The sequence below is a fragment of the Pseudochaenichthys georgianus genome, chromosome 13 (assembly GCF_902827115.2).
Source record: "Pseudochaenichthys georgianus chromosome 13, fPseGeo1.2, whole genome shotgun sequence".
NCBI lineage: Eukaryota > Metazoa > Chordata > Actinopteri > Perciformes > Channichthyidae > Pseudochaenichthys > Pseudochaenichthys georgianus.
The window spans coordinates 6215420-6229040 of NC_047515.1; the positions used below are offsets into that span (position 1 = coordinate 6215420).

General features: G+C 41.8%; 1 protein-coding gene across 1 annotated transcript; it reads left to right on the forward strand.

Moving 5' to 3' along the window:
• Positions 1-4417: 4417 nt before the first annotated feature.
• On the forward strand, positions 4418-5431 carry LOC117457546 (trace amine-associated receptor 13c-like). Its single transcript, XM_034097692.1, has one exon. It carries the CDS (start codon positions 4418-4420, stop codon positions 5429-5431), a length of 1014 nt encoding a protein of 337 aa, XP_033953583.1.
• Positions 5432-13621: the final 8190 nt, after the last annotated feature.

Here is a 13621-nt window from a genome sequence, read left to right on the forward strand (position 1 = left end):
TACTGGAGCCGAAACCATGGCTGCTGGGGCCAGAACTGGGGCTGGAATCATGGCTGCTGGGGCCAGAACTGGGGCTGGTACCATGGCTGCTTGGGCCGGTGCTGGAGCCAGAAACATGGCTGCAGGGGCCGGTGCTGGAGCCGGAAACATGGCTGCAGGGGCCGGTGCTGGAGCCGGAAACATGGCTGCAGGGGTTGAGGCTGGTAGCCTGGACCTGGGTCTCCTTCTCTTGGGAGCCTTTTGGAGGCTCCGTGGACCTCCAAAAGCCAGACGAGACCCATCAAAAGCGTTCTCGAAAGAAGCTATGTTGGGAACTGTGGCAGGCAGGGGGTTAGCACGCCTGGGGCTAGCAGGCCGGGAAACACATGTCTGGAGGAAGTCCATAATCCAGCCAGGTAAGAACTTCACTAACCCTGGTTTCTCTGTTGCCCTCTGGTACGCCTCTGCCAGGGCAGCCCTCTTTTGCTCCGCACTGGTTGCTCCTCTCCATTCACCATAGCTGCAAGCCAGCAAGTAAATGAATATAACTCCACTTCAAATGGATCATCTGCTGGGTCTATATGTGGTTGGTTCGTACTGTTACGGTTGAGTGAAGGAAGCAGGACCCAAATGCAGATAACTCTGATTAACCTTTATTTCAAGGATAATGAAAATAACTTGGACAAAACAGAACACTCACTGGTGAACTCAGTCACAAACAAAAGACAAACCAACACTGAACACAGGAAGAGACAAGACTAAATACAGGGAGGGGTAATCACAGGACGAGAAACAGCCGGGCAGGGGAGGAGAAACACAAGGGCGACAGGTGAACACAATCAGACAATTAGAAACACCAGGGAAACTAACGACAGGGAGGAAAAACACAGGGAGAGGGACCAGACAATACACAAGGAGGAAAACAAGATAGGGAGAACCAGCAAAATAAACCCAAACATACAAAACTACAAACGTGACATTACATGAGAATCGTTAACACTATAATTTACAGTTTTTTACTATGTTCAATCTGAATTTTCTTTAAAATAAAAAACATCTATATTGATTCTGACTTTTCTACATCCAACTCACAGGTTTATCATTACTTTGAGAAAAAAGATTATTAATTTAACTTTTTAGAAGGGAAGGTATTGGGTATTTGTTCTGGGACTGTCATTTTCGAGCCTGAGACCTGAAAAACAGGCTCAGGGCTACTGGTTAAGAACTCAAACTCAAGAGCTAATAGTATATTGTTATTGCCCCCCATAGTAATTGTTTGGTATATAATTAAAGTACTATGACTCAAAACATGTATTCATTCATTTAGTTTTGTATCTAATATATTTGGACTGCAATAGTTCAATGTTTCCATATGTGTCATTTACACTGGGGCCTTTGAGAAGACTAATTTGGTCCAAAAGTATAATTTGTAAAATGTTTTTTAACCTGTTAAGCCCCAAGCCAGTTTGCATGTCTCATGCTTGAACATGACATTCCCAGAACAAATGACTATATCTTCACTTCTAAAAGGGGTAAATTAATAATCTTTTTTCTCAAAGCAATGATAAACCTGTGAGTTGGATGTAGAAAAAAGTCAGAATCAATATAGATGTTCTTATTTTACAGTAAATTCAGATTGAACATAGTACAACATTGTAAATTATAGTTTCCGTCCAAAGAAAACCCATTACTTAGAGTGAAAACCACGCTTGAATGATGGGATGGTAGATATAAAGCTTTATGAATCCAAACTATAACATAAAAGAAGTACCCTGTATCAAGATTGATGCAAAACAAATGAAATTTGACCTTTCTAGAGAGGTTTCGAAACAAAAAAAAACACTTCCGGGGTCATTTGGGTGTTTTTGCCGTTTCTCTGGAACCCATTGGTCGATTTTGGTGATTGACACCTCTTTTTAACCGTTAGAGCCAATAGAATCGAGGGGGTGATCCTAAATCCACCTACACGTTACCATTGAGGAGTGAGAGTGATGCTCACTCAGCGTGCCCAAACCGAAAGCTGTGTTACGCTCTGAAAACTACAAACTAGGCTTAATGTCTCTGTGTCACTTTGAAATGATTACTGATAACCCATCATCATATTTATATGATGATGGGTTATCAGTAATCATTTCAAAGTGACACAGAGACATTGGATTAACCTTCAGCAGCGTTTTATGCATTTTAATGGAATTGAACACAACTTTTGATCAGAAAACAGCAAAGGTATATGGGCTCAGAACAGAACACACATGCACACAGAAGGATTCAAACTTGTATTTCCGGATCCATACTTGTGTTTTTCAATGCACACACAAATGTATTCCGTTTCATATACATGTAAATAAAATCCAAATACAGAAAAAAGTTTTACATATGTATTTTTGATCCTCACTTATTAGTTTCCCGTTTAAATCCCCTGAACCTGCAAACACAAACAGCTTTCTGTGCACGGATCGCTTTGCATTCGTGTGTGGGTTTTTTGAGACTCCCCTGACGGTCAGCCGATTCGTACTTGTAATTGTTTCTATCTATAGCCAATCAGATGTCTCCTTCATTCTAAGCCAATCACATGAGCGCGCCCCCACGAGGGTAAGATTACTTCATATACGCATTTTGCGCAGTCCGGTCAGCTCGCTAAACAGAGGGCGGAGCATCAGGTAATCATGCAGAGCTGCGTGTCTCCATCAGACTCAGCAGCTGATCTGATTGTGTCCGGTTAGACTTCACTCACGTTTATGTCCATATCGATCAGATCCAGCTCTCCTGATCGGCCTTTATAGAGAGCACCGATCAAACTATTAAGAGTGAATATCGGCCGATAATGACAGCCGGGGCTCCCCCCCGTTAACAGGTCACTGTCTAGCACCGGCTTCGTAGTGCACTGATCGATTAGGCTAAGCTAACCTGTCGCTGCTCCCTCCACACTCACAACAACTTCATACAGACATAAATAAAGCAGCTGTATTCGCCATACAGGAAACACACATTTAAAACGGTTTTGCCTGCCGTTTTTGTGTACACAAGCATTCATCAATGGTTTGGAAAGTGGCGCTGTATCTTAATAATATAAAGGCTTGTATTTGCGTGCATTTCCTGTTCGGAGAGTGGAGGGTGTCCTGAGATTAGCGCCTGCAGGCAGGCTCCATGGAGCTGTCAGCTCCGGACTGCGCAAAATGCGTACATGAAGCGCTACGTCATGAACGCAAGAAATCTACCCTCGTGGGGGCGCGCTCATGTGATTGGCTTAGAATTGAGGAGACATCTGGTTGGCTATAGATAGAAATAATTACAAGTACGAGTCGGCTGACCGTCAGGGGAGTCTCAAAAAACCCACACACGAATGCACAGCGATCCGTGCACAGAAAGCTGTTTGTGTTTGCAGGTTCAGAGGTTTTAAACGGAAAACAAATATGTGAGGATCAAAAATACACATGTAAAACTTTTTTCTGTATTTGGATTTTATTTACATGTATATGAAACGGAATACATTTGTGTGTGCATTGAAAAACACAAGTGTGGATCCGGAAATACAAGTGTGAATCCTTCTGTGCGCATGTGTGTATTATGAGACTGTTCTGAGCCCATAAAGGTAAGACGTATTTGTCGTTTTGGCCCTGTAAAGCTAAGTTGTGTGTGTATCTGGTTTCCCCTTCCCTGCCCTGAGTCGCTCAGTGATGATAATTATACCATTGGAATCTGTGGAATCTCAGCTTTGATGTGATATCTTGTTTGTGCTGATCCGATGAAGTATAACATATTTCTACCGTGAGTTATGTGCTAAGTGCGTTAGCACTCTTTCGCTTAGTGCTATTTCAGAGGCTCGGCGTTAGACTTGTATTTTGTTTCGGTAAACATGGTTCATATTGTCAGTTAGGTGAGTCTCTTCCCGTTAAGTGGGTATGACACATTATTAGGTTGTTAAATGCTAAGAAGCCCTGAGACACAGTTTCGTGAAAAAAACAACTATGGGGCTTAAAAGGTTGCTTGCACCACAAAATAATTATTAGGTATGTACTCATCAGTTTTATAGCCCCATTTTGGTATTTATCTACTCTAACCTGACTTTGATCCCCCAATTACACTGCCTAAAAGTGTATATGTTGAAGACCATTTAAAATCTTCTGACCTATGATGACCCCATCACCTTTCAACACAAGTGCATGTCAACTGCAGCGTATGTCTTTACAAAATATTCTTTACTTGGTTTAAAAATGACATAACTGTTTGTTTGTCAGTCTTTCTAAAACACAACATATTGTGTGATAGGCTGTTTGTCATACATTGATGAAATCCTCTCTGATTGGATGGCCCAGGACGTCCTACTGGAAGGCGTTGTCGATGCAGTTGTTTTTTTGTATGGCTAAGACATCCATCAACCCCTAACACAGATCTGTGTGTCTCAGTTGAGGCTCTGCATCACATCTTTAGTTCCATCATGACGTTTGGCCTTTCTCAGGAGCAGTTCTGTTTTCCGGGCTCTAATGCCTCGTGTGTTACGGATCAGTTCAATGCGGGGACCAAAGTCACCCTTTACCTGTTGTTTGTTTCATGTATGCTGGTTACCATTTTAGGGAACTTTATTGTCATGGTATCAATAGCTCATTTCAAGCAGTTGCATAATCCCAGCAATGTGCTTGTTTTATCTCTTGCTCTTTCGGACCTTCTTGTGGGTGTCGCTGTGATGCCCTTCAGCACCATTCGGACCATTCATGGCTGCTGGTTTTACGGGGATGATTTCTGTATGCTTCACTCAAGTTCTGATATGTTTCTTGTATCTGTCTCTATATTCCACCTCGTTTGTATTGCGGTGGACAGGCAACAAGCAATATGTAATCCTCTGCATTACTCTAGGAATATCACCATGTCAGTGGCGTGGATTATGGTATGTGCAAGCTGGGCGTTGGCTGCCCTCTACTGTTATGGACAAAATTACTCAAAGGCTAACGTAGTAGGGTTAGAGGAGTATATGGAATCGATAAAGTGCCTCGGCAGTTGTAACATTCTCTTAAACCCCCTTTGGGGAATCCTAGACAGCGTAATTGCCTTTTTCTTTCCCTGCACTGTTATGGTTTGTCTGTACACTAAAATATTTATTGTGGCAAAAGAGCATGTCAGAAAGATTAGAGATATGGGCAATTGTTCAAACGACAGAGGGTTGGTTAAACAGTCTGAGCATAAGGCTGCAAAGACTCTGTGTATTGTGCTTGGTGCCTTTATCTTTTGTTGGATGCCGTTTTTTACTAACACAATGATCGAGGCCTTCACTGGCTTTAACACACCTGCTGCTCTCTTCGACGTTTATGGTTGGTTGGGTTACTTCAACTCAACCTTAAATCCAATAATCTATGCCTTTTTTTATCCTTGGTTTAAGAAATGCTTTTATCTTATTGTCAATCTGAAAATACTTAACCCCCATTCTTCAAACATAAATGTGCTTACACATTTATGAAAGTAGTGGTGAACATTTGTTATGGAAATGATTGCATTAAGAGCAGGTTTGACGCAGTTGATAAAACAAGATGAAAGATTCATGGAGGCTTATCCTTTTTTTCCTGCCGCTGATCTCTCTTGCTCAGCCGATGGAAGTGTGAAATGTACTACAGCACAATAGGCACATTCACACCGCAGTACTGTTCCAACAAAGGTTCATCATGAACTAAGTACAGATCGCGTTCACACCGGAATAAATCCCTGGGGGAGGATTAGGCAAATGAAGCCGCTGATGTCACTTCTTCTTTTTCTGCTTTGGGTTTACTGGCAGGCCGCAAACAACTTCACGGCGTATACTGCCGCCCAAAATCCCCGGACAGAAGTCCCCGGAGTTGGGGACTGGCGATTTACTCTGAAGGCTTCAGTAGAAGCTGCTGGGAGTCCCAGCAGCTTCTATTGAAGCCTTCTGAATAAATCGCCAGAACGCCGACACCTCCTCATCTCCACCGCTCCCATGTTTTATTTTGTGTTGCCATAAATTAGTCTCTCTGCGTTTCTGCGCTGGGCTAATGCTAATGCGAGTGTGAACGCAACATTTCGGAACTAAAGTGGGAAAAGTACTGCGGTGTGAACGTGCCTTATTTTCCTGTGAGCATTCGTCTTTATAGTGATTAAAAATTGTAAAAATTACAATTAAGTCAAAATATTTCAATCTGTAAACGCCACGATGTAAAAAAACTATTCCTGCATTTAAGAAAGACGAACAGTTTATGATCCCTAACGAAGGTACATTTACCACATAAGGAACTTTATTGTTGTTATGGAAATTTCAATAACTAAAGGTGTTACTATGAAGAAATGCGAACAATTGTTTATGTGTTGTCATTGAAACTAGAGTAGGTTAACAAGTCGGTAGGTCAATAATATATTCATTTAAGGATTTAATAAAAAAGATAAAATATTTAACAGTCATTATTGATTATTGTTTTTTAAGTGTTCCTCCACATTGATCTTGTCATCCTTACGTGTGCACAATATCTGTAAATTGAATGCAAAATAGATACAATTAAAAAAAGGTATTCCAAGTTGTGAAAAATAAATCTTTGCAGATCCAAAAAAAGATCCTTAAGTATTGATTGAATTCATAGATTCAGAATGTAATGATTGACATCATAGATTCAGATTTTTCAAAGTCCCATACATTTGTATTTTTTCACATCTGTGGCCGATATTTACACTTTGGTTTTTGTCTGGTGTTTTTTTGCCTTTTGGAGATGTCTAATTCATTCTTTATCATGTATTTTATTCTATCCTGAATCTATCTTCTAGTGTTGATATATTTAAAGCTGTGTAAAGCCTGACTTTCTAACAATCAGTCGGCCAGGCAGTGGCCCGAACATGTACATTAGACTATATCCCAAACAACCTCATCTTACTGTGGCACTAACCCAGGGGTCGGCAACCCGTGGCCCTCGAGCCGCATGCAGCCCTTTAAACCCTCTGCTCTGGCTCCCTTGAGCTTAGACAAAAATAAGAAGGAAATAAAATAAAAGTATTTGTAGGACTATTTATATTTTCTTGCATGGTTGAAAATGTTTCGTGTCTTGTATTTTGAGGTGATACTGTGACACATAAATAAAAAACAAAACGGTTTTAATTAGGTCAACTAAAATATGAGTCACATCCTGCTACGGTCTTGCGCAATCGCCTTTTCTTGCAGGCAAATAACCTGACCCCCAGCTCGATGAGCGAACTATGGATAAATCAAAGAAAAATATCGGAGGAACACAGGATTTAATTCTGCGTGGACAGAGTTATATGTTTTCATAGCAAAATATGCTGGTTTACCGGTATGTTTGATATCTATCATGCAGAGCTGCGGGTTCTCCGTCAGCAGTAGCTGATCTAATCTCTGATCTCTCTCTCGCGTCCGGTTATACTTCACTCCCGTTTATGTCCAAATCTATCAGATCTAGTTAGTTCTAGTTAATTATATGGCTGCCTGCTTATCAAAGGACACCTAAACATTGCGTTTATTGGCAACGGCGTGTGGCCGCAAAGTATAGCGCCGCATTATGCATAATATGTTTATATGAGGGGTCAAAATCCCATGCTGATATATTTTTCTTCTCTTCATTCCCCATGCCCCAAAATAAATAAATATACCAATTTTAGGAAAAGTAAGGAAGTTTGAGCAGTGTGGGTTTTATATTAACAGAGTTACACATATTTCAAAACTCGAAGTATAATAACTGCAGGTGCCTCCCTGTCAGCATGACAAAGACTCTCAGTGAAGCACAAGCCCATATTTCTCACTAAATTGTAAGTACAACTTCTTACAAAAGATCAGTTCAATGCAACTAATGTCGTCTTAGTGTTATTGCATGATGTTAAAATTGGTTTGCCATGAATTTAGTGATGGATTGTAAACATTTGAAATGTAGCATTTAAGTGTTTCTCAGTTACAATGTTGTTGTTTTAATAAATCAGACACTGATGGTGCAGCACTGTAGGGTACTGTACCTCTTTATAGGCATTTTGTCCTTAACCTCTTAAGCCCGAAGGTCCCCCCAGTGGACCCCTCCCACCGTTTTTTTACGAGACTATGTCTCAGGGCTTCTTAACATTTATGAAACTATTAATGTTTCATACCCTTTTAAAGGTAAAAAACTCCGCTAACTGACAATAAGAACAATTGTTAGCTAAAAAAAACACAAGAGTAATACCAAGCCTTTGAATTAGCATTGAGCGGAAAAAATGCTAACTAATGCTAACGCTTTTTTACACAGAACTCACGGTAGAAATGCCCTTATTACTATCTTAACGGCATAAACAAGATATACGATTTAAAGCTGAGACTCCACAGATTCCACACATGTAATGTCATCACTGTACGACATCGAATTCCTGGAGCTATCAGCCAGAAAAGAGAAAGTAAACAACATCCGGTTTCAAAAATATTACAATAATTACGTCTTACCTTTTTTGATTTGTGATCAAAAGTTGTGTTCAACGGAATAAAAACGCTGCTCAAGGTTAATCCAATGTCTTTGTGTCACGTAGAAATGTGTAGGCCTACTGATAATCCATCATCATATTTATGGCAATATACTGGGTATAAAGTTTTGCCATCCAGGCTTGTACTTTCAGATATGTTTCGTTTGCTTCTCTATTACGTCCGCAATGGTAATGTTTACGTGGATTTGGGAACTGCCCATCGATTCTATTGGATGTAATGGTTAAGAAAAAGGTGTAAATCACCCAAATCGACCAATGGGTTCCAGTGATATTGTCACAGTTTGCTTTCTCACTCACCTATTTTCTGCATTAACTTTCCTTAGTCACCTGGTAGTCACACCCTGCCTCTCTCTCACTCTGTTGCACCCATCAGCTCCATTAGTATTTAGGCCCACTTCACTTTCACCTCAGTGCCAGATCGTACTTTGCAGCATGCCAGTCTTTCCCGCATTACCCTTCAGATTGCTCTCCCGGTTTCGACCCTGCCTGTCCCTGACCAGCCTGCCTCGCCTGCTCCCTGACCCGTGCTGTACCTGCGACTCCCGTCCTGCTTTCTCCTGGAACCCTCGCCTGTCCCCGACCAGCCCTTTGCCTACTATCTGCCGTTTTGTCTCCTACCAGCCTATTGCCATCAATAAAGCTGATTACCGACTATCCCTGGTTTCCCGTGTTCTGCACTTTGGTCCTCAGCTCGTTTGTGACAGATATGGTCCTGCGTAAAGTATAAAGAATGCCAGCCAGCTTAAGTACATTACGCAGGAGACTTTACTTATTGTTTACTACATAAGGAAGCAGGAATTGCAGGACCCAGAGTGCATGGAGCACAGAGCGGACAGCAGATAACAGAATTGCAGTTTTATTGCTTATAGATTATCAGAACATTTCAAAGGGGACACAGCCACATTGGATATTAACCTATGGATTAACTACGTCATCGTTTTTATCGTTTTAATGCCATTGAAGACCAGTTTAGACCAGACAAAGAGGAAGGTGAGCCATGTTAGCCTAGCGCATTAGCGCTAGCGCCACTTGTTTTGATGTACGTTTTTGTTGATAACGTCGCGAGTTTGTATCTTTCAGTGTTGAGGTGGGCACCATTAGATTCTGTGTCTTTACGATCATAAACAATGTGTTGGATGTGCAGCTAGGATAAGTAATAAGGGAGCTAGGAGTGATTTTTGGTGCAGTAATAGGTTAGCATTTTTCGCTCTGCGCTAATTCAGAGGCTCAGAGGATAACAGAGTAGGCCTATGTTTTATTTTTTAAATTTTTTTTTTCACAACAGTTGTATTTGGATAGAATGAATACCTATAGTGATAATTCAAAGTAATACAATGATTTTTACAGTGAAAAAGTTCAAATGGAACTGATGGTTCCCAAATTACCCAGAGGTGTGTCCGCTTGGACTTTATTTTTCTTGCTTTGAGAGAAAAGATTATTAATGTATCCCTTTTAGAAGTGAAGATATAGTCTTTGTTGTGTTAGTGGCATTTTCGAGCCTGAAACCTGAAAAACAGGCTCAGTGCTTAACTAATTGTTTTTGCGCTGATCAGGGGGTACTTGGCTGAATTTTTTGTTCAAAGGGGGTACATTATTGAAAAAAGTTTGAGAACCACTGATCTAGAGAATTCTAACGGCACTTATCATGGCTGCCACTGAGGTACTTCTGGGTAATTTCACTCCGTTAGGAAGCTTCCTAAGCTAAATGGACTATTCGACTGCAACCAAGGTTTGGTCAAGACAACTAATCAGGGAACACATTGCAGGTGTACCAAAGGTCACGTGATTGCAGGGCTAATGGTGAACAGATGGAACTAATATGGCAGACGGGAAAACACTCAAAGACAGGAAGTAAAAACAGACAAGACACAGGGGAATACAAAATGTTTAAAAAATCAAATAGGAAACAGATAAACAATAGCATATTGATTCAAAGCTGTTAAGACAGCCGTTACAAGAGTTCAGACAATTATAGGAATCTATGATTTCAACTGGTAACGAAAGGACCTCAAGATGAGAACACAATCGTGCGAACAAAAACACATGCCAAATAGATTGCTAATACAAACACCACTGCAAGACATTTATTTTATTAGTTACCATCAGGTTAAAAAAAGTGCATTTGATATTTAAAATATCAGAGAACAACATGTATATAACTATCAGGTCAGCATGTCCTATTGTCAGAACACATACCCCCTCACAAAACAAACTCCTAGCCTATAATCTACTCACCAAATGGCCTCTGAACAAACCTTGGGCTTTGCAGAATCCTTAATGACGGTCGTAAATCAGGTGTTCTCAGTTTGATAGAATTAATGTCATGGTTCATAATTTGTCTAAACTTTAAAAAGCTTTGTCCACAGTGGGCATATTCTTAATTTGTGAGAGACTTTATGGAAATCTTTACATTTTGGCTTAGTTGGGTATAAAAGGCTTTTCCTGCATTCTGCTGCCTGAATCGCTTAGCTTGAACACTAAAATCAAATCATCAAATAGACAAATGACAATGGAAAACAGTATTTCCCAGTAACCACCAAGTATGATAGAGAAAGAGAAGTGAAGAAGAGAAGAGCTGCTATTATACATTGCACATGAACCCCTACTTGTTATAAGATAAGATAGCACACAGTCATTGTAATCGTCTACCTGGCATAAACCCACGATAGGCTTAATAATAATAATACATTTTATTTCTATAGCACTTTTCTTGAACCCAAAGACGCTTTACATTTGGGAGGGAGGGTAGACAAACAAAACAAAAACAAAGACAAAGCCAAAAAGAAACAAAACAAAACAGAAAAGCAGTCAGGAGGAAGTTGATTGAGAGGGGGGGGGGGGGCTTATGGATACAGAGTTGAAGAGGTGGGTTTTGAGGCGGGACTGGAACAGGGTGAGGGACTCAGACTCACAGAGGTATTTAGGGAGGGAGTTCCAGAGCTTCGGGGCTGCCACAGAGAAGGCTCTGTCCCCGAAGCTCCGGAGTTTGGCCTTGGGGATGGAAAGCAAACCGGCTGAGGTGGATCTGAGGGACCGGGGTGGTTGGTAGAGGATGAGGAGGTCAGTGAGGTAGGGGGGGGCAGATGGTGGAGGGCTTTGAAAGTGAGGACCAGGAGTTTGTAGTGGATGCGGTGTGAAACGGGGAGCCAGTGGAGTTCTTTGAGGACCGGGGTGATGTGATGCCATGATTTGGTGTGGGTGAGGAGTCTGGCGGCTGCGTTCTGGACACGCTGGAGTCTATTAAGGGATGTAGTGCTGATGCCGTAGAGGAGTGAGTTGCAATAGTCAAGGCGGGAGGAGATGAAAGCGTGAATGAGTCGCTCAGCTGCAGGGCGGGTGAGAGAAGGACGGAGTTTGGCAATATTGCGGAGGTGGAAAAATAAGGTTTTTACAACTTGACGGATGTGGGGTCAAATATAACGCCAAGGTTGCGTGCCTGGGTGGAGGGGGAAACAGGGATGCCATCGATGGTGAGTGTTAGGTTGGGGTTTTTGCTGAGGGTGGATTTGGAGCCGATGAGGAGGAGTTCAGTTTTATTGCTGTTGAGTTTGAGGAAGTTGTGTTGCATCCAGGATTTTATTGCAGTCACACAGGATTCGATGTGGGTGAGGGGGGGGTTGTTGGGGGATTTGGTGCTGAGGTAAATCTGGGTGTCGTCGGCGTAACAGTGAAAGTCCAGGTTGTATTGGCGGAGAATCTGACCAAGGGGGAGGATGTAGATGATGAAGAGGAGGGGGCCGAGTACAGAACCTTGGGGAACACCTTGGGTGACTGAAGCTGTGGCAGAGGAGTGGTTGTTGAGGGAGATGAAGTGGGATCTGTCGGAGAGGTACAGATGTAGCGCTTCGTTTCAGATGCCTACCCGTGCGGGTCCGTGATCGGCACGGGGTGGGCCCCTGCTGATAAGGAAAACCCGCCCGCAGGACTTGAAACGCCCCCTTGATAAATACATTTAATTATAATGAAACCAGCTGCAATGGATCATGGATCCACCAGGGGGAGCCGTGAAAAGCTGCCACACTGAAACTCATGTGAAATAAACAGCTGATCTACAGGTATCTGATATAGCGGATATTTTTGCATGAAACAAAGACTGGCATATAGTTTCAAGCCAGTACTTTCGACAGAAATACACATATACATCCTGTTGAGCAGAATCTACAGTTTCCAGTAAAAACACTAGTTAACCTAAGAGGTTATAGCCTTGGACATGGCATCAGCCACTGTATTATCCACACCTTTGACATTTCTAATGTCCAGATGAAAAGGGTGGAGGAAGAGACACCAACGTATAAGGCCTTTGATTAGATCAACTAATTCTGTTCGATGTGGCTCAGTTATGTGAGACAGCGACCCTTTTAGCGGCTGGATTTCCAGTGAAAGAACCACACACAAGAGGAGGTAGAGTTGCACACCATAGTGTCTTTATTTCACACACTACCATAAAGAACGGCCAGCCAGCATGGAGGTGTTCACCAATCTCCTCCGACTGAAGACTGGCTCTTTTATAGAGGATCTTATTGGGAGAAACCATTCACAGGTGAGCAATTATTGATACACATGTCATCATAATAATTGGTATAACGATAATCTATAACATTCGGTGCATGTATGATCAGTGGTTTATAGCCAGCTGTTAAGTTAACCCCAAAACCCACATTATAACTGACCATAATATATAGAAATGCATTCCCAACTACAACAGAAACCCCTACGCCCATCCCGCCACTTGGTTCGTCCCGGAACCTTCCTTAGTCAGTGTTTGTTTCCCCCCGAGGACCTTTTGGCCAAACACACTGGAGCGGACACCGGACGAAACAGCATGGGTAAGCGATGGACGTAACCTTTACACAGTGTTCACTTCTACAATTAATGCAACTTAACGTCATGATGTATACACGCTAAAACAGGACATCGGCACACAATGATTAATCTCATCCGCTGTCAATCTTACACAATCATAAATACTCTCGGCGCTCTCGCTATAACTCCCCTCTCTTTTCAGGTGGAGCCGAGGACCGACCAGCATCTGCCAGACGACATTCCAAATAATACGGTTTAATCATTTAACAACGACTACATCAATAAATAGTATATATTATATAAAAATGTGCAAATAGGCCATGTCAAAACTGTACTGTGCAAATCATGCTAATAAAGTGCAAACTGTTCACTAAAGTGCTGAGGGACA

Coding starts and splice junctions, on each gene's coding strand:
- LOC117457546 (XM_034097692.1), top strand. CDS start 4,418: ATGACGTTTGGCCTTTCTCAGGAGCAGTTCTGTTTTCCGGGCTCTAAT.